General features: G+C 37.1%; 1 protein-coding gene across 1 annotated transcript; it reads right to left on the minus strand.

The window, feature by feature from the left end:
* Window positions 1-13,165: 13,165 nt before the first annotated feature.
* LOC147517051 (uncharacterized) lies at window positions 13,166-13,648 on the minus strand. Its single transcript, XM_086593460.1, has one exon. The coding sequence runs from the start codon at window positions 13,646-13,648 to the stop codon at window positions 13,166-13,168; it is 483 nt and encodes a 160-aa protein (XP_086449586.1).
* Window positions 13,649-21,306: the final 7,658 nt, after the last annotated feature.

Raw genomic sequence — 21,306 nt, forward strand, 5'->3', positions numbered from 1 at the left:
CCCTATGTTTAATTTCAACGGTCCAATAGTATCGATATTCCGCTGGCACGCATCGTCGTCGACATCACTTTCGCATTGTTACGTAATGCGTTCGGTACAGTGTTCGGCACTCAATTTCACTTGCCACACATACTCAAGACAGCAGACATCATGAAAGACGAAGATACGATATATTCGGAAAGATAACGCGCTTTTGATTTTTTTACTAGCGAGCTTGAAGCCCTCTCAAGACTTCGTAACCCACACCTTGTTTCTCTACTAGTTTGCTCCTATGAAAACAGCAACCTTTGTTTCGTCTGCTAGTACTGTTTTACTCCTAGATCTAGTTTGGTCTACAGATACGATTTTATACTATTTCGTCGATAAGTTTTACGGGGTGGATTATTATCTAACCTGGATTCTTATCTAGTTCGGGGTTAAATACAGTTTTAGTCGCCCAAGTATTCACTTTCGACTCCAACTTGTATTTTTATTCCTTTTTCTTCATATTCTTACTAAACTGCCCCTACATTTAATTTTCAACGGTATAATCCGAGTATCGCTATTCCGTTGGCACGCTTCATCGCATTCAAATTTCATAAGTATCACGTGGCGCTAAATTAAATTACATTTTAGCCAATCAATTTCTTTTGCAATTTTATTTATGTGCATCTTTTATTTTTTTTCGTACATTTTCGCCATCTTTTCTTTAACTATGTCATTGCGTCCGCCTACATTTATTTGACATTATTTCGTTTCCGATAATTCCGCACGAAATTTTTCCGCCCGATCCATTTTCCTATCGTTTACGTTCACCGCGACACTTTGTTATATGTTTAGCTTACTATTTTCATTATTCCATTTTTTTTGCTTTTTCTTCTCTTCTTTGCCATGTGAACTTTGTTCGCATGACAAAGAGGGGGCGGTGTTTCGACCCCAACATACGTGGCAAATGTCCATTAGTAGGAGTCTCCATTTTATTCGTTTAATCGACAGGGCTAAAGCCCAATTCGCAATACCATGGATCAATGTACAGGCCCATTAACTCATGTGTCTAAGGCTGAACCTTAGCCACATGGCTTGCCACTAATGTACGTTGATTTATGTCCAGATTCATTTCTTATCAAAGAGATAGTTATCAGTTGACAGTTATACTCTATCACAATTACTCAAGATACAAGATTACTTGAGCTACAAGGACTCTCTACTCTACCTCTATAAATACCAAACTATTTTTCATAAGGAACTACGTGGAAACTTGATCCCTAGAGAATATATCTTGGGTACGTAGGCAGCCATTATTTGGTTCAGTTTCATCTCCCCCAACATCAAATTCCTCTGTTTCTTAGTGTGTTCTTTACCATTATTGCTCTCGTTGTGTTGAAGCAGTTTACTGCCGAAACATTTATGAAATGAATTTGTACTTGAAAATGCTAAATATTAGTGTATGTATAGTAGTTATGAAATGATATATATCAATATTATTTTATATTTATTTGCATGAATTTAATTAGTGCATAGTACTTATTAACGTTGTATAATGAAAAAGAGATATAAAGAAAAAAAAATGCATGCCTAGTGATTAGCCGTTATTTTTAAGCTGTATATATATTAGGAGTTATAACGGACAATTTTGTTGGTTGTTTTAGTTTGAATGGTGACATGAATAAATTAAAGATTTTCGGATGATTACAATATATGTATTAGATGTTGGTTTTAAGATAGGTTTTTGGAAGTTTTTTTTTCTCGAAAATAAGCTAGGGTTAAATGACCCCCCCCACGTATTACCAATAAAAAACTATAATCTAACATACATCTTCCCAGAAGCGTCTTCCTCCACTATTACAGTTAATTGATAATCTAATGGAGGAGTTAAGAAATTACAAAAATTACATTTTGTCTCACAAAGGCCCGCCAGGTAGTCAGTTGCCCTATTGCATTCCCTGAATACATGGGAGATAGACACAAAATCAAACGCCTCCTTAATCTTATGAATGGCCTGGACGAGATCCTCCACAAAACCAGGGAGGTTTTTCAAGTTTGTTAATAGCTTAGATAGCTCTCATAGAGTCTGAATCGACTTGAACTTGCTTAAACAAATTGTTTTCACAAAGTCTCAGTCCGACATACTTCTATGGCCTTCAGCTCTTGGAATATGACTGACTCCATTCCTCCACTTCCATTAAATCCTGCTATCACTCCACCTTGTTCATCTTGGATAATACCTCCATGCCCGACCCCTTTAGGTGCCACTGAACCATCTGTGTTCAATTTAACATTTCTTACCTTAGGCTTGTTCTAAGAAGCTTGTTTTTGAACTGGCATGTTCAGCCGAGTCTGCACTCCAATGGATGTGAGCAGCATCCTCATGTCCCCAAAATTAGTCATCTTTGGTAGAATCGACTGCATATATGTCTTAAGTTCCCTACACAATCTGCGAAAAACCACTGCCACTGATTTGGATTGATTTCGGAATCTCCTTGCATTTCGCTCCTTCCAAATTGCATCGACCACAACACAAATATAGACTTTGTACACTTCGTAGATCGGTCATGTTTTTCTGCATAGCCTGATGATTGACAACCATTCTCAGTTTGCATTACGAGCGTCAGTCGATATATGAAGCAGTTGCTTGATGTGTAGCAGCAGCTCCTTGGAGTATGCGCACTCGAAAAAAAGATGCTTGGAGAATTCCCTGCTACTGCTGCAAAGACAACAAGACGAGTGGTTGAGAATCTTTTTTTGGACCAATCTATCATGTGTAGGCAGGCTGTTAGACCATAGCTGCCAACACGAAAATGAGTGCTTGGGTATCACCCATTTGCCCTACACTACCCTGCTCCATCTTACTTTGGTTCCCGACGATCTCAATGCCATGTAGGCACTTTTGGATGTAAATTGTCCCGACCGATGTGGCAGCCAAATGACTAGGTCACTTTCCAAATTTCTATTAATGCCGATCTCGAATAAGCTTTTTCAAGCTTGGGTTATGAGTGTTGTGAATCAAGCCGACCATTCTCCATTATTGATGATGTAGCTAACTTTGGAATCGATGGGGAATTGCCATTTTGCTATTGCTAGAGGATTTTCAATGAGAGGAGCCGAACCATACCAAATGTCATGCCAGAATAATGTGCTTTCTCCATTTGCTATACTATACCTTATAAACTTCCTGGCCTCTGTCCTTGCTTGAAGCACATGTCTCCATGACCAGGAGCAATCTCTCGGGATTGGCATAGTCCAAAAGAACTTGTCTTTAATATGATTCTTCCAGGTCCACTGCACCACACATTATTTTCCTTCGATGCAATTTTGTGTACCAGACCACAATATGCTCATCGATTCCAAACTTGCAAGTTTATGATACCAAGTCCGACTTCTTCTTTGATTTTGCTGATGGTGCTAAAAACTAGCATGATGGACTGCTATTTTCATATCCGCTCCACTCCACAGAAATCTAGCACAAATCTTTTCTATATTCTCCAAGCAAGTTTTGGGCAGAATGAAGGTTCTGGACCAGTAAGAGTGAAAAGACATAAGCACTGAGTCAATAAGTTGCAGTCTACCGGCATGTGACAAAAATATTGACTTCCAATTGGTGATTCTGGACGTGACTTTCTCAATGAGAGGTTGACATTCCCGAATGCCCAGTCTAGCCAAAATGAGTGGTAGACCCAGGTATCTCACTGGTGGAATCACAAGTTACACTCCAAGAATCTGAGCTAGAGAACTGCCATCTAGTTGATTTAAGGCCCCTGTCAACAACGAAGTTTTAAGAAAGTTCATTTGTAACCCTGTGGCCTGGCCAAACTCTTCTAAAACTTCCTTGAGAGCTGCAATAGAATTTGTGTCTCCCTTACACAATATCAAAACATCATCTGCAAATGCTAGGTGTGACAGCTGGCTTTTTTTTGCATTTAGAGTGGTATTTGATCCTCTTGGAGGCCATTCTATCCTTCAGTAAACATGCCAGAATCTCCATCACCAGAACAAATAAGTAAGGAGAAAGCAGATCTTCTTGTCTCAACCCTCTGGCACCAGGAAAGAATCCTTCAGGGGAACCATTGACAAGGATGGAATATAATGGTGAAGTTATGCACATCTCTATCCATTTTCTCAACTGCTCTAGAAATTTGAAAGTGATAAGCATGGCTTTAACTGCTTCCCAACTCACCATATCATAAGCTTTTTTGATGTCAAGCTTAATGGAGCATCTCGGAGTCCCATGTTTCCTGTCATAGCCTCGAAGTAATTCATGTGAGAGTAAAATATTATCTTGAATCATTCTACCAAGGATGAAAGTCGATTGGTTAGAAAAAACAAGATCACCAATCACTATCTTGAGTCTATTAGTAATGACTTTAGAGATACACTTATAAACAGTGTTACATAGAGCAATGGGTCGAAAGTTTTCTACTTTAGACGGATTCTGTATCTTTGGAATAAGACAAAGAAAGGTAGAATTAACTCCTCTAGGCATCTTGCAAGTATGGGAAACATTTGTAATAGCGTTCATAAAATCCATACCTACAATCCCCCAACAACTTTTGAAAAAGAATGGATTGAATCCATTATGACCAGGAGCAGAACTGTCCTTCATAGAAAAAAGGGCATCTTTGATCTCGTTCTCAGAAATGTCCACCTCTAGAAACACCTGAGTACTTTGTATCACCCCTTTGACTTGCAAGGAATTGAAAAATTCATCGTCACTAATGGGCTCAGACGGAGTGCCAATGAGCCTCTTGTAGTACTGTAGAAACATCTCTGTAACATGACTCTGGCCAGATACTGCATTTCCATAATCATAAAAAATACTCCATATCCCTCCTCTCGCTTTCCTTTCTTTAATGAGATTGAAAAATAAAGCTGTGCATTTGTCTCCACCCATCATCCATTCCTCGTTGCATTTCTGCTGGATCTCTGCTTCCTCATCTTTGACCAATTCTGTATACTTGTCTAGTGCCACTCTCTCCTTTTCCCACAAGAAAGGATCATGCGGGAAATCTTGTAGAAGCACTTGAACTTTGCAAAGAACTTTCAACTTGACCATGTAAATCAGTAAATTTATTCTTAGCCCACGACTTTATTCTTTTCTTGAGCAGCTTCAGTTTTTCCATCAAAACATACATTGGATTCGAGTAGATATTTGTGTTCTAAGACTGTTGTAACATGTCCTGAAACTTAGTTTTAGCTTCCCAAAAGTTCTTGAATCTAAAAGGCGAAGCTTTCTTGACGTAGTCAGTCCAAAACAGCAGCATAGTAGAATGGTCGGACACTCCTTGTGGCAGAAATTCCACTTGGAAAGTAGAAAATTCTCCAAGCCACGCATTATTGACAAGACATCTATCAATTTTAGTCATCACTCTGTTCCTTCCCCCTGCTTTATTACTCCATGCATGTGAATTAGAATCCCAAGTATTTAAGATCATCTAGTCCAGCTTGTTGCAAGCAATCAACAAAATCACTCGCTTCATTCGGATGCATTGAACTTCCTCCTAACCTTTCATGAGCAAATATGATATTATTGAAGTCTCCTGCTACACACCAAGGCAGCTGTATGGATGAGGCAATGGCTACTATTTCTCTCCATAAACTTGTACGGTCCCTTTTGGCATTCCTCGCATAGACCGTAGTCAAAAGAAATTGTTCACTACTAGGCAAAAAGGAGACCTTACAGTGAATCAGTTGATTGGAGAGTTTAAGGAGCTGCATACTGATGAAGTTTGGGTCCCAACTAACCTAAATTCTACCGGAAGGATCCTGGTTATAGTGATAAACCACTCCCAATTCGGGTAACACAAACTAAGAATGTCCTGGAATTTGTGTTGTCTCACCTTTGTTTCTAAAAGACCGATGATACAAAGTTTCTTTTCCATTCTCAATTTATTGATCTCCTTAGGTCGAAGGATGTCATTTGTACCCTGAACATTCCAAACACAGATTGGAGCTATCATGTTTAATATATGTTTTTGTTTTTTGACCCTTCCTCTCTTTTTCCTACTCGACTGCCCGTCTTCCTTTGCTGTTTGTTTCTCCCCATTGCGTCTTGAGTTACTGCCCTGTGTATTTTTGCCTTTCTGCATTGCTGGGGTAGTTGGTTCTTCCGTTACTAGCAAGGAGTCAAGTTTATCCACTGTTTCCATATCTAGAATGTGGTCGTTAAAGTGTTCAGTTTCATGGATTGAATCCTCTCCCTCTGAATCCACACTTTCATTGCCATGCTCTTGTCTGTTAAATTCATCCAAATCGGGTACCTGAAGAGCCATTTGAAAAGGTTCCTCGAAGTCAGCCACCTCTTGAAAACACACCAACTCATTTCCAGTGTCAGCCACCTCCTGAAATTGCACTAAGTCATTCCCAAAGTTAGCCACCTCCTGACAATACACTGATTCATCCCCAGTGTCGGACACCTCTTGTAAATCTTCTAATACATTCCCAGAGTCACGTCCATTTAATATATTTAAAATTGCAAACCAAGATCCCATAAGATCATCATTACCTTCCCTATAGACTACCATATGAGAATCAACATGGCCGTATGTAACCAGATTTTGGGTTTAATCTCCCTGGTTGATAAATAACCAGCATAAAAACCCCCTCATTACGTACTAGCCCATAAAAACCCCCTATTTTTCTAAAATACCCAAACTGACTAAAATACCCCCCACACATAAAACCCTAGATCTCAAATTTATCTTCTCTCTTTCTTCTTGCCGCATCCTCTATTCTTGTAAACCCTAGATATCCTGCAAAACCAAATTAAGATGACAAAACAACCGAAAAATAAGAGAGAAACACCCAACAAAACAAAAAAATCGAAAGTTTCCATGTCACAAACAAAAAGGAAAGCAACTACCGATAAAAAGACGAAATCGAAGGTAAAAATCATTTTTTTTTAATTTTGTTTGTAAATAAACGAAATCTAAGGTGAAAATGCTTAATTTATGATATAAATATGCATTTTCATATAAAAGTACAATTACATATATATATGTGTATGAATTAGTAAATTAGCTTCATATGTAAATTTGTGTTTAAGCATATTCTAAATGTGAATTCGTATTTTCACAAGTGAATTTGTATTTGCATATTCGAAATTTGTATTTGGTCATCTTTTGGTCATCTTTTGAAATTTGTATTTACATATTTGAATTTGTATTTACATATTCGAAATTTGTATTGCAATAGGATGTAAAATTTACTGGTTCTAACAAGGTATTCCGTTCTTCTGCATTGATAATGCTAAAGCTTGTACAAGATTTGAAGGGAAGAATTAAGGATATTCATATCACCAAGATGAAAGAAACTCCTTTTGGTAATCTTTTTATGGTTTTGTCGATGGAAAGGTCGATAGTAGAATGTTAGAGAAACCAAGCCACATCATTATAAAGTTGTTAGCGAGTTGGTGCAAGGAGAGACATAAGTTTAAGATAGGAAGTAAGTTTGTGTCTTTATGTCCATCTGATGTGGTTGTAACCTTTGGGCTTCCGGTGATGGGGAAAGTTGTTGTTTTCCAGTCAGGAACGAGAATAGACGAAGCTATTTCTAGATCACCATTCCTATTGAGACGTTTCTCCAGAGTTAACAAGATAACAACAACGGTTGTAAAAGAAATCTTGAACCAAATTATAGATTCAACAAACCTTACGGACATTAAAGATGTGGTGAGACTACTCGTCATTTTTCTGGTGATGACAGTATTTGTAAGTAGTGGTGCGAGTGGAATAGCTTGGTCCTTCCCAAAGCATGTTGAGACTTTGGAAGCTATGTGGAGTGTGTCATGGGCTGCCTCTCGGTTCACTTTCAACCCATTGAAAAAATTAAGAAGTGGGATAGCAGTAGTCCGTTCAAAATTTCAGGATGCATTATTCAGCTTTTGGTAAGTTTAGTTTGTTTTCTGACATATACGTAGTTATATTTTCATAGCATATATCGCCTCACATGATAAAAGAGAATATACATTTGCATATGCATATGTCAGATGTCATATGTTGGTAATATACTAACATTATATTGTCTGCATTTTAGTATTTTTGTATGTAATTTTGTTTTCACATATGCATTGCAAGAAGTGCTGTAATTGGCACATGGTGCTTACAGGAAGTGTACAGTCTAAATCTGAAAATTTTGTCACCCATACTGGGTCTGTATTCCTGAAAATCTGGTTTGTACAGTGCCAGTTATAAACTTATCATTGATTGATTGTAGATTGTACATCCTTTCAAACAAAGCAAAAGTTGATCAGTCAATCAGTGTTTTTGGTGGAGATCTAGTTGTACTTTTTAGCATAACATTATTTTTGAGTTTGGACTGAAAATCTGATTGATAGAATTCATGTTAGTCGGGTAATTAGAGAGTTAGTTAGGGATGACCGACCACATTACTAGTTACAATTAGGGATGACCTTAGAAATATATATGAAAATATATATATTTACATATAAAAATATGAAAATATATTTACATATGTCAGGTGTATGAAAATATATATGAAAATAGAATTTTACATATGACAATAGAAATTTACTTATGAAAATCTATATTTGCATATGAAAATTGAAATTTACATATCCAATGCAGATGTCATATGTCATATGTTGGAAAAAGAATTCTATGAAAATGTTGCTAATACAAATTCACATGTTATGTGCATTACTTTTTGTGTGAGCATGTGAAACTTTGTGAGCCAGTCCGCGAGACTTGCTTCCCACGGATTGCAAAGTGGTCGATGGAACGACTAGTGGATGAAGTACCAAAAACTTTCAAGCTAGAAAATGTTCCCAATTGCCACATCAAAGTAAAATTGGAACTGACTGAGGAAGAGAAAGAAGCATTATACCCTGAACACCACCAAAGTGAAGCTGAAAGTTTGAGGAGGGAAAATGCCGAGTTGAAGAGGGAGAATGAGGAGTTGAGGAAACTTAGTAAAGATTTAAGGGGTGAACTTGGTAGACTGGCGAGAATAGTTTGTGAAGAGAGTCTAGAAGATATGTTTGAAAATCATGAACATAGAGATATAGATATGGTTGAAGGGGTAGAGAACAGAGATGTGGATTTGGTTGAAGAGGAGGGCAAAAGAGAGTCCGAGTTATTCGAGAAAAAGTTGGCTGAAAAGGAAGAGTTGTCTGAGAAAGAGACATGTGGAAAGTTGGCTGAAAAGGAAGAATCCGAGTTGGATGGAGAAGAGGAAAGCAGCGAGACAAAGTCAGATGAATAGGAGGAGGAAAAAGGTGAGGGAAAACCTAACTCGATGTTTAAGAAAGTGAAGGAAAGGGAGCGGATGAAGAAAACATCAACAATATATGAGTTCGGAAATATTAAGAAGCAAACAAGGAATACTAAAGTTGATGAATTGGATGATGAACTAGTGATTGATACAGATGATTTCGAGACTCCACCACCGCCCATAGGAAAGCCTATGTCAAAACCACATTCAACCAAGATGTGGAGTCTACTTGATAAAGAGAAGTTGCCGTTGGTGGAAAGTTTTTTTAGAAAAGCAAACCAGAAGTAAAATTTACTTTTCATAAATATTTGTAAGTTTTTCTTATCGTCTATGTAATTGCACAAATTGTTTGATCGTGTATGCATATTGCATTACAATTGCGTGGATGGACATTCAAATGCACTTGAAAATACAGGGGGAACACGTGAACCACCTGATGTTGAACTTCTTCGTCAGTGACAAGGTAAATCTTTTGATTACTCAAATCTTTTGAAATGAAAAAACTTGCAATTTAGTAATTTTTCGTACTGTTTATGGTAGATCATTGATTGGTACGTGCACTTCCAACTCTCCAAGGAAGTGGAAAAGCTAATTGGATCTTCTCCACCAAAGTGTCTCCATTTCTCATCATTTGCATGGGTAAGCATCTTCCATGTAATTTAATTACTGAAGTTGAATATGTAAATTCAACTGAATATGCATACAAGGCATGAGGATGTTGTTGTTCTTATTTGTTGTAGCTGGCTTTAAGAGATAACCAGAAACAAGACATGAAAGTCTATGTCACATATGTCCTGAAACAGTTGGACAACAAGGTCGCTTATCTATTTTTCATCATAAATAGTCCCAAGTTAAGAAAATTCAAAAATGGTTATCACTGGACTTTGCTTCATGTTGATACTTTGAATTGGGAATGGACGCACTATGACTCTTTAAGGCCAAGGAACTATGAGAAGAAGAAATACATTCCGTTAGAAGATGCTGAAATGTTGGTAAGTGAAATTTTATTTTAAGTTACTATGTAAATCTATATTTACATAGGTTAGTTACTATGTAAATATAGATTTGCATATATATTTACAATGGGACTATTCTAATGCATTTAGCAATCTGCAGAAGCATTAACAATAGCAAAGAAAGTTTCTGGAACCATGCTTGATATAAATTACTGGTTAGGTGATTTTGGATTGTAGGTGAGAGGTGAGCCTTTGGTTTAATGATGTTTTTTGTAGGAAGCTTGTTCTTGTATGAAACTCATCTAGCTTAGGTAACTGTTACAATGTAACATTTTTCAGTTTTTAACCCAACAAAGAAAATCTAATTAGCAGTAATTTCTCTCCTGTTATATGCTTAGCATTTGCATATCGAAGGAGTTTTGCATAGACATCGGGCAGACCCCAAAGGAATAGCTTCACTCACTCTTGGGTTCGATAAAATGAGTAGTTTTGAGATTATCTGGCCTAGGAATTTTGTTAGAAATTTTAGTAGTGGTCTTGTTTGTTTCAGACAGAGTGCTCTGTACATTCTTGGCATCTAGACATGGAGAACTGAAATTTCAAAGGTTCCATATATATAGTCACTGCATACATGCATGATATTTGACTTAGGTGCATGCCGCAAGTTGTTGTTGTTGACTCTTTCTAGTTTCTAGTATTAAGATTGAGTTTAAGAGCTTCTAATCACCGGAGGGCACGGACTGAAGAAGCAGCTGTTTATAGATTTAACACGACAAAGGGGAAATCGACCCCTCACAAATCACAATGTCAATTTTTCTATAGTACTGAAATTTATCTGAAATAATACAAAAATGTCAGAAAAGACACTTTACTTGTCTGGCATATTTCGTACCTTAACTGTAGATACTCATTTTAGAAAATCTAAGTTTGAGAGAAAATATTGGTCTAGCTTTACGTCAAATGTTCAATGGATAATTTTATTTTAAGTTTACATAGGTCAGTTACTATGTAAATATAGATTTGCATATATATATATATTTACATAGTTTTGGTAATTTTTTGTTCAATTTAATGTAGCAAGAGAGGGTGGTGGAAGCTATTAGATATAGGCGTCAGGAGCTAAGGTTGCCAGATGTGGATTTGATGAAAGATATCAAAGTTGGAGCATGCCCACAACAAGGAGAATCGTAAAAACTTAACTTCCCAAACTTAAATGTCTTTTTAATCCCTTATCTTTTATCTTAAACTTCTTTTTTTGCATTTTCAGTTCAGATTGTGGTTTCTTCGTCATTTTGTTTGTGAAGGCTATAATATGTGGAAAAGCTATCCAAGATATAACGCTAGAAGCCGCGAAACAATTGAGGGTTAACTTGACATATGAGATCGTATCAAGCCAACAAGAAAAATGGGATCCAAAAGAAGAATGCAAGAAATGAAGAACTGATTTTCCATATTTCTAGTTGATTACGTTGTGTTTATTTGTGTTAAAGCATTGGAACCATTCTAATTCTGGAGTGTTCGATTATGATGTACTGTTACTGTTAATGTGTTGGAGTTGTTTAGTATTGTTCTGCATATTCTGCAACTAGCTTCAGATTGCGTTTATATATAATGTGGTTCTTTCTGCATTTATATTTACTGTCAATTCTGTTTAATTTGTTTTTCAACTCTTTAGGTCGTTATGCTCTTTTAAATGTAATATGTGCTTCTTGATCTTTTAATGTGCAAAATAAAGGGACCATGGTCCCAGACGAGGCTTCTGCAGATTGCTAAATGCATTACAATAGAGTCCTATTGTAAATCCTTGGTTACGTAACAACTGAAAGTAGGTTATGATTTAGCAATCTGCACAAAGCATTAAAAACAACAAAGTAAGTTTCTGGAACCATGCTTGCTATAAATTACTGGTTAGGTGATTTTGGATTGTAGGTGAGAGGTGAGCCTTTGGGTTAATGATGTTTTTTGTAGGAAGCTTGTTCTTGTATGAAACTCATCCAGCTCAGGCAACTGTTACAATGTAACATTTTTCAATTTTTGACCCAACAAAGAAAATCTAATTAGCAGTAATTTCTCTCCTGTTATATGCTTGACATTTGCATACCGGAGGAGTTTTGCATAGACATCGGGTAGACCCTAAAGGAATAGCTTCACTCACTCTTGGGTTCGATAAAATGAGTAGTATAGCTTCAATCACTCTTCGCTCTTGTTCATAACCTCCCTTAGATGTAAGAGCCAAGCACGTGACGGCCACCCTCTTGTTCATTTCATTATTTATTACCTTTGTACAAGTCCATGGCCTATATGTCCATTTTATGTTAAAGCCAAGAGTTATCATGCATGCACAAGTTTTGCTCTTTTGTTGTCGTCCAAGGTTGTGCAAATTGGGAAGACGACAAACCTAAACTCATGGAGTGGGCAGATTTAGTATATATGAATCCAACTGATCACCATTTCATCTCAAACATCTACTAAATTGGATAGCAAAGCTAGCTCAAACATCTACTAAATTGCAAAGCAAAGCTTTAGTGTCTATGTAAATATAGATTTACATATATAATGACTATGTAAATATAGATTTACATATATTCTGTCAGGTGTCAGGCCAATTTCATTCCCAAAAGGTATTATGTAAATTTAAGTTTGCATAGCTTTAGTGACTATATAAATATAGTTTTACATATATATGACTATGTAAAAATACATTTACATATATTTGGTATGTATGGAACTTTTCAATCTCAAAAGTTATTATGTAAATATATATTTACATATATAATGACTATGTAAAAATACATTTACATAAAATTTGTCAGGTGTCAGGTTAATTTCTTCCCCAAAAGTTACTATGTAAAACTATCTTTTCATTCTCCAACTAAAAAACGTAACATATAAAATCCAACATCAAACTTTAAAATCCAACATCAAACTATAAAATCCAACAAGTTCATCGACATCTTATTTTTCATATACGAGCAACATCAAAGAATAGATGAAAAAATGCAAATTCATTGAACCGGTGTAGAGCATGTTGTAGGAGTGGAGCCCACTCTTGGGTTGCGGTGGCCATAGCAAGGGCCCTTGTTCTTCTTCCTACCTCTTGTAGCACCCGTGCTGTGCTTCCGTTTCTTGTCTGGTCTCCCCATCTTCTTTTTTAGATCCGGAGGTAGTAAATCAGGCACACTTGGTATCTTAGCAGGCATTTTACTGTTCTCCACAGGTACTATAGCTCTTGAATAACTATCACAGAATGTCTGAGAATAGAAGAATTTATCACAATAGGTATACACATTCAATCCATCAGCCAAAATGGAGCGCAGTGCGTGTGCACAAGGGAATCCTTCGATTCTCCACCAATTACAAGAGCAGTGACTTCTATTCAAGTCAACCAAGTGAGTATGAATAGCACACACCTCAAAAATACCCTCCCTTGACTTGAGAACCACCCAACTTCTCCCCACCTCGATCCTCTCAGCCAATAAAGTTTCCATAGATGGACATAAGATAGTAGTTCAGCTCCTAGCTAACTCCCACCGATCAGACATCATTTTCATAATTTTTCCACGGATCTTGTCCACCATTGCAGTGATAGGCAAGTGCCGTTCTAGTAGGATCTAAGAGTTGAAGCTTTCCGCAATATTGGAACACATATCACCATATCTATTTCCTTGAAAATAAGCATTACACCAATGCTCATAACCGATGGTGGACAAAAATGTTTTCACTTGATTGTCGCAAACATCTCGAAAATCAGCCATCACTTTCTCAAACTCATGGTGCGTCTCAGCATAGGCAAGGTCTAAAAAAAGATCCAGGGTATGCAAGCGGAAGTAATGGTTTCTGGGCATAGCTGAATTAAGATTATTTTTAAGGTACCACAAACAATAACCATGATGGGAATCAGGAAAAACGCGAGGGACACCCACGAGTAGACCATGGTTTCTGTCATATATAAAAGTTAGCCTATGATCTTTGGAGACCACCAACCTAAGTTGCTCCAAGAACCAATCCCAATTATCATCAGTCTCAGAAAGTACAACCGCCATAGCTACTGGAAAAATACTTGGAACACAAATAAACATCAATTACTGATTTGGTTTTGCGTACCATACTAATTATGAAAACTTAACTCATATATATAAAAATAATTTTCATAGGCTAAATTATTATGTAAATATTAAAATGCATAGGCTTAACATCTGATGTGAACGTAAATTTTCATAGTTTATTCTTGTTCAGTTTTACAAACTATTATGAACTACTATGTAAAAAGTCACAAACTCAAAAAGACATACCCCCATTTGCATTTTTGGTAGTAGCTGACAAGACACACCCCTTGTATCTTATTTTCACGAAAGTTCCATCCAAACAAAGCATAGGGATCTACAGTTAAAAAGCGTGAATACAAGCACCAAATGCAACAAATAATCTCTTGAACTTTCCTGTTGTTGATTCCTTTTCCAAAACAACATGACTCCCTGGATTGGTTCTTTCAGCTTTCCAACATACCAATGTAACTGATGATAAGATAAAGCATAATCCCCATGTATCTCCTTCAATGCAAGATCTATGCCGGTATGCGCAAAATAATAATTCAAGTTCACACCTTATACCCTTAGAAAATGGTCAATGATTTCACCTGGCTTAATCAAAGCTAAGGTTTGTCTCTCACCATATCTAAAACAATACTCTTTACAAGTTTACTATTCACTGGGGGATTGTTAACGTCAGCGAATTCAGCTCCACATGTGTGTTTTGCTTCCATTGTCTTTATTTCAAAGAACTTCGGCATCTTATACTTCTTGAATGCGTGAACTCTCCATAGACACCCGGTTTCAGTCTTCAAATAACACTCAGCCGTGACTATATCAGGATCATTCTTCTTAATAAGAACTCTATAATTATTAACAAGATAATGGTGTAAAAGCTCAACACAAAAATTGGCAGCACCACCAGGAAATCTCTGTCCCACACCAGTCAAAATAGGCAAAGAAGCGACATTAACATATTTTTATCATATATAGCAGAAGACATAGAAGAACTAGAAGTACAAGAAGAAGCCTGAAGAGAGACTTTGGAACTAGAACCAGCGTCACACAAAGCAAAAAAAATCCTTGACGATCTTTGTTATAAAAATGTATCAAAACTTTTAACCAAATTGAAGCAAACAAGGGATTGAAGCTCGAAGTCGATTCTCTATCACAATACGCTTTGAATCCCTTACAAAAGACAGTTCTATAGATAATGGAGTAAGGTCTGGCCACTTTTCAGAAATCGTATGCTTCAAATCAGAAATCATACCGTTAGTCCCGACACGGACACTCATAATTTGCGTCTTGTACATAATAGCAAAAAGAGAAGTCCCATCCATGGCTGAATTTGCAAAAAAAAAACAAAGTCAAATTGATGAACATATGTAAATGTATTTTTACATAGTCAATATCACCAATGAAACAATATTTTTAGCAATCTAACTTTTAAATTTTCAAATCGTGTTATCCAAGCAATTTAACTCAGATATTCATCGCAAAGAAGATGGAAAAGAGGTGAATCTCTTCAGCGTCTAACCTTCTTTTGTCAATTGAGAAACAAAGGAAGTCAAATTGTGTTATCTAAGCAGATGAATCGGTGTTTTTCTCAATTGAGAAACAAAAGAGGTCAAATCGTGTTATCCAAACAGATGAATCGGTGTTCTTCTTGGTCGAAATTACGATGAATATGTAAAAAGGGTAAAACGGGTAATAAAATAAAATAGGAAATAGAAATCGGACTGGATTTTCCCTGTTATTGGAAAACAGGGAGGTTATGTGAAATGGGCTGATAAATAGGGAGGTTATGTGGTATGGGCCGATAGGAAGGGGTTTATACTCATCCAGATTAAAACCACTGTAACTGTTCCTTGCTATGCTCCTACTATTTCTGGACCCCCGACTAGATTTTTTGCAACTACTGGTTCATTATCCTTGTCACTCACTTGTGACGTTCCTTGCTCAGCCCTTACACCACTAGTCCCAGCACTTGTCGAGGACTGAATGTTTTTGGGATTGAGTTGCCTCAGAATCTAGATCCTTCTAGTCACATCTTCCCCTGGGCCATTGCCATCATAGATTACTGTATTATTTCCTCATTCCAATCCCATCACAATTCTCCTATTCTTGTTCCTTCCATTACCATCAGCTCTATTCATGCTGGCTGCTCTCTGGCCTTGGTTTTGCTGTGTTGTTCTCAAGCATTTCTCTATTGTGTGTACAAAAATGTGGCAACACTCACAACGTTTAGGGATCCAAGGGTACTCATAAGAAATTTTCCTTACATCATTTGGGCTCAGTCGGATATCGAATGAGACAGGCAAAGTCTCATTTACCTTGTACTCAACACAAACTCTCGCATAATCCAGTCGCCTTCGTTCCTTTGTTGGTCGATCCTGACAATGAGGTTTCCCCACCTTACTAGCAATAAATCCTAAACCTTCATCAGTCCACATCACTTTGGGTACTCCGTGCATCTTAACCCAAATGGGAATGGTATTCAGCGATTTCATTTGGAGCTCAACATTTTGAGTCCAGGGTCCAATAACAAGGCATCTTCCTCCCATAAACACTGGACCTTCATCCAACACATCTTGCCTATCTTCCTCACTTGCAAATTTGAAATACAACAAATCTTGGTCAGCTGACATCTCAAATGAACCCCTCATTTTCCATTTCTGCTGCAGAACATATTTTACATAAGGAAAGCCGAATCTTTGTTCTAGAAAGAAACCAACTAGATACTCCCTCCACACTATTTCACCCCTCATAATGAGATCCAAGGGAACATCAGAAATACCATCAACTTCAGTTATATCGAACTGTTCCAATCTTGTTCCCAGAGAAGCAACCCTAGAGTTGGAGAACAACGAACTCCAAGGGAAAGGTTGTGATGTTGGAATGCCAGGCATCAAGGGAGCTATAGAAGAGGAAGCTCCACTCGACATAGAATGATCATCAACAACATCTCCAGAACCCAATGGAGCTGCAACAACAGGGCTTACTGATAGCCGTAAAAACAATAAAATCCTAAATATTAATGCTACAAGAACACTAATACGTAATCCTACCGTTCTTACGTTTAAATCAATTCTTCTTACTCTCAAAACTTAATCATGCAATATAATGAGTAAGGATTTCGTTCCACTCTTAAACCCTCAAGACTTAAATAGAATTCAATTATTCAAACACAAGGAACGAAAGAGTGATGTGTTTGGTGTTTAAACTAAAACTAATTATAAATTTAAGACAACTAAATCTAAAGATTCTAACTTTATGGAATTTAACAAACAATAATTAAAATCTAACATCAATAACTCTGAAATGACTAACAACCAAGAAATGAAATTAGATCTAAGCAATAGATAAATGACAAAATCGAATTTGATCAATAATAAACTACTTGATTTATCTAATGAAGCAATAACAATATTTTAATACTTTAAATTAAAACAAGGGAAATGAAAACTAATAAAATGGAGATTCAAAACTAGATCTAGATCTAAAACTAATCTAGATCTATCTTTTTCTAACCCTAAACTCCATTAACATTAGCTTCCTAACCTAACTCCATTAACAAAGAGTCAAGCTTTTGTTTTATACTTCCAGGTCCAAAAAATTCGTGCATGGGCTTGGAGCCATGTTTTGGGCCGGAAAATCAGGCCCAAAACCCAATTCTTTCAGTCCAAAAAGGCCTCTTCAGCTGCAGTTCGCTTCAACACACTTTTCGTCCACTTCTGCTCCTCTGATTGGGTCAAGGCTTAGACCATTGGAAAGCTCTTTCCGAGCCGGTCGTTTTGACATAAGGTCGGCCTTAATCCGAGGTCTGAGTCCAAAGATATGCCATTCGGAAGTTCTGCTGACTTTTGCTCCTTTATCTCGCTAAAGTGGCACATTTCTGCACATAATGAACTTTGAAGCCCGAAATGCATAAAACACGTAATCGATATTAACTCTTACTTATTATTCACATAATTGGTCTAACAAATTATGATTATTAAGGGGTTAAAACTACAGTTTTGGGCTCTTATCAAACCACCCCAAAACAAAGATTTTGCTTGTCCTCAAGCAAAGATGAGAAATTAGAATAAGTGACCAAAAATGGAGTTCTAACTACTCTCGTTTCGCTGAGTGCGATTGCATTGACCATATGCAACAAGGCCTTAAACCACTAGGAATTTCCTAGTGGACGAGTTATAGCCTCGTGAGAGTTTTCCAGTGAAGGTACTCACAAACTTCATCTATACTACGTACAACAACTAAGAAAATAAAACTATTGTTTCCTTATTCATGCTCAACTATCTATACATCTCTATAGCAATTGAATAAGAATAACCAAGTCAGAAACCTAAGCTAATATATGCATAATAATCTATCATCTACAATAAACATATACACAATGAGTAGTACTATAAAATGTTTAGCAGGTTTGTTTAGAGAACTTCGGAATAGTGTCCTTAAGTAGGTTCCCACAATAATAGTCAAGAAACAACACTCTGATTTTTCCACTCAAGTTTAAGCTACTCCGATTAATGCAGTGGGCACACTTTACCTTACAATCTCAATGACACACAGAAGTTCGAGTCGATCAAACACATCCGCCACTTACTATCACACTAACCTATTCCTAACTCGGCTAAAAGGTCTTTATTAGGTGTTGCGGGGATTAGGAGATGGTTTAAGAAGGAAGGAAATGGATATTCTAAAGGACAAGTCCGAGATAATAGAGTCTTCATATTATGTAACTAGAGAAAACCTTGTTATTTACTTTTTTTACTTCTACACTTTGTTTCCATCCTTAGCCATATTTTTCTTTTTCTTTTTCTTTGGCTTTTGACTCCCTTTTATTCTATTTTTGGAGTTTTTATTTTATTTCTATTTTTCTTTTTCTTTGGATGGAAACTTCTTTTCTTTATTTTACGAAGCCACTAACTAATTTTTGTTTACATAGGTTTTCTCTTCTTCTTTTCTTAATTCATTCTATTCTCGGACTTATTCTAAATTGGGTAGGTTGATTTATTTTTTTTTTTTTTTTTTTTTTTATTTTTTTGTTTTGTTTTTTGTAAATGGGGTAAAGGAATTGTGGTTTATGGAAGGGCTAATGAAAGGCTCGATTAGGCGACTAGCGAAAAAATAATTCATAGGTTTGAATTTACTGGCTATATCGATCCAAAAGGGCCTAAATTCTCGCTTAGGATATGGTTTAGTGATCAAGCAAGTGGGCGTGTGATTTCTCTATCCGGATTTTACTTCTCCCTTGTGTAATTTCTCAAATGTTTAATTTCATATAAGGCTTTTAGGCTATATTCTCACAGGATTTGTAGAATAAGTACTCTAGCCTAGATTTCAGAAACTTACTGCTAACAATCATAGATACTCATGTAATATATTTATAGATAGATGCAAAGATTATTACCTACATATTAACCTAAGTTTCTAACAATTATTCTGATGCAAAAGCTATGTGAGACTTCTAGATTGTTAAAAGGATGGAGAAAGAAACAATACCAATATTCCTAAGTGTATAGCATAACTTATTTATTTATATTTTTAAAATTTTGAAATTTTAACTAGAAAACAAATGCATATTATACCTATCTATATCCTAACAGATGTCTTAATTACACGTGTTTCTATGCCCCCCCCCAAACAAGAAGCATGCTTTGTCCTCAAAGCATTTAAATAAAGAGGGTAGAAAAATACCATGGAAATGCGTGAAACTCTGGAACATCTGCAAAACAAGGTTAGAACATACTAATATAGGAAATAAAAAAACTGACGCAACTCTATAAGAGTTCCACCCATTATGGGGTTAACAGAATTAAATTGCTTGGGACATAAGCGGACACTAACTAACCGAACTAAAAACTTACCTCCACTCCAGCGTTTACTCGTCATCCTCCTCTTCTATAAAAGAAGTGAGGTTCCTTCGATCCCCGCCATGCCATTATAATTTGCCAAGCTTGCCGCCATTTATCATCTACGGATCCTAACTTTGTTAAAAGCACTTGGTCGGATGGGGTGTAAGGTGCAACCTGATGAGTTGTATCCTCCACCCTTGCCAAGTCATTGCGGGAAAGATTGAATAATAGAATTGGTGGATCTCACAATGTCGACCCCAACCCAAATCAGGTGAAACGGCACAAAAAATAGGGAAGAAACATAGTATAATACGGCAACCTAATATAGGCATAAAGAAGATACTTATGCCTCATGCTATGGGGGTCGTGCTAAACTAGACATCAAAGTTCTGGGAAGGTCATGGCACATACGTCCCGTGGCTAAAGCAAGGAAGACGCCGCAAGTGGCATCATTCACGTAAGAAAAATGTCATTCCCCAAAATGTTTAGCATGATCCAAAACATAACAGTTCCTATGTTCATGGACCCAGGGCTACCAAGGGCGGCGTTATATTCCCTTGGTCCTCGATATCGAAAAATGCCCGCCCCATACGACTCATGCAAAACTCATAAGTGTAGACATACATATTATCTACCCAATAGCACCATGGGTCTTGTATTTCAGCGGGCATGGCAAGTCCAAGAACAAATGCTAGCAAGAACCATAAGCGGTTCCCACCCTCGTGTGTGTGATCACCTCACAAACCAAGCACCATAAGTAGTGCTTTGAAACAAATCTTTGAAAGACTGTTCGGTATTATTATAGGAGATGTCATCTCGAACTACGCTCTAGAACAGCTGCGAATGAACCGGGAACAACCCGCGGAAAACTGGAATTTTTCTGGTCGACGGAAGTCAGGGCGCGAGCGCGCTCAACTAGGGCGCGAGTCGCGCTCTGTGTATTTAGAATTCCAGTGTTTGAGCGCGAGTCGCGCTTGGTATGAGGGCGGTCGCTCTAGAGTCCAAGATGGTGGTGGTCGGCCAAGATTATGAAAGCGATCGCCTTTCGACAAAATTCTTCAAAAAAAAAGTAAAGGCGCGGCGCAGCGCCCGACAAAGCCAAAAGCGCCGTAATAAAACCGAAACCGGAGTTTAGAGCAAAAAGAAGGTAAAACTTGGAGTGGAAAACGTTTTTTTTTTTTTTTTTTTTTTTTGAGGGGCGAGGTGGGGGGGTAGAATAGGAAGTTTAGTGATCAAGCATGGAAAAACCAAACACCCCAC

The sequence above is a fragment of the Coptis chinensis genome, chromosome 2 (assembly GCF_015680905.1).
Source record: "Coptis chinensis isolate HL-2020 chromosome 2, ASM1568090v1, whole genome shotgun sequence".
Lineage (NCBI taxonomy): Eukaryota > Viridiplantae > Streptophyta > Magnoliopsida > Ranunculales > Ranunculaceae > Coptis > Coptis chinensis.

Coding starts and splice junctions, on each gene's coding strand:
- LOC147517051 (XM_086593460.1), bottom strand. CDS start 13,648: ATGGAAACTTTATTGGCTGAGAGGATCGAGGTGGGGAGAAGTTGGGTG.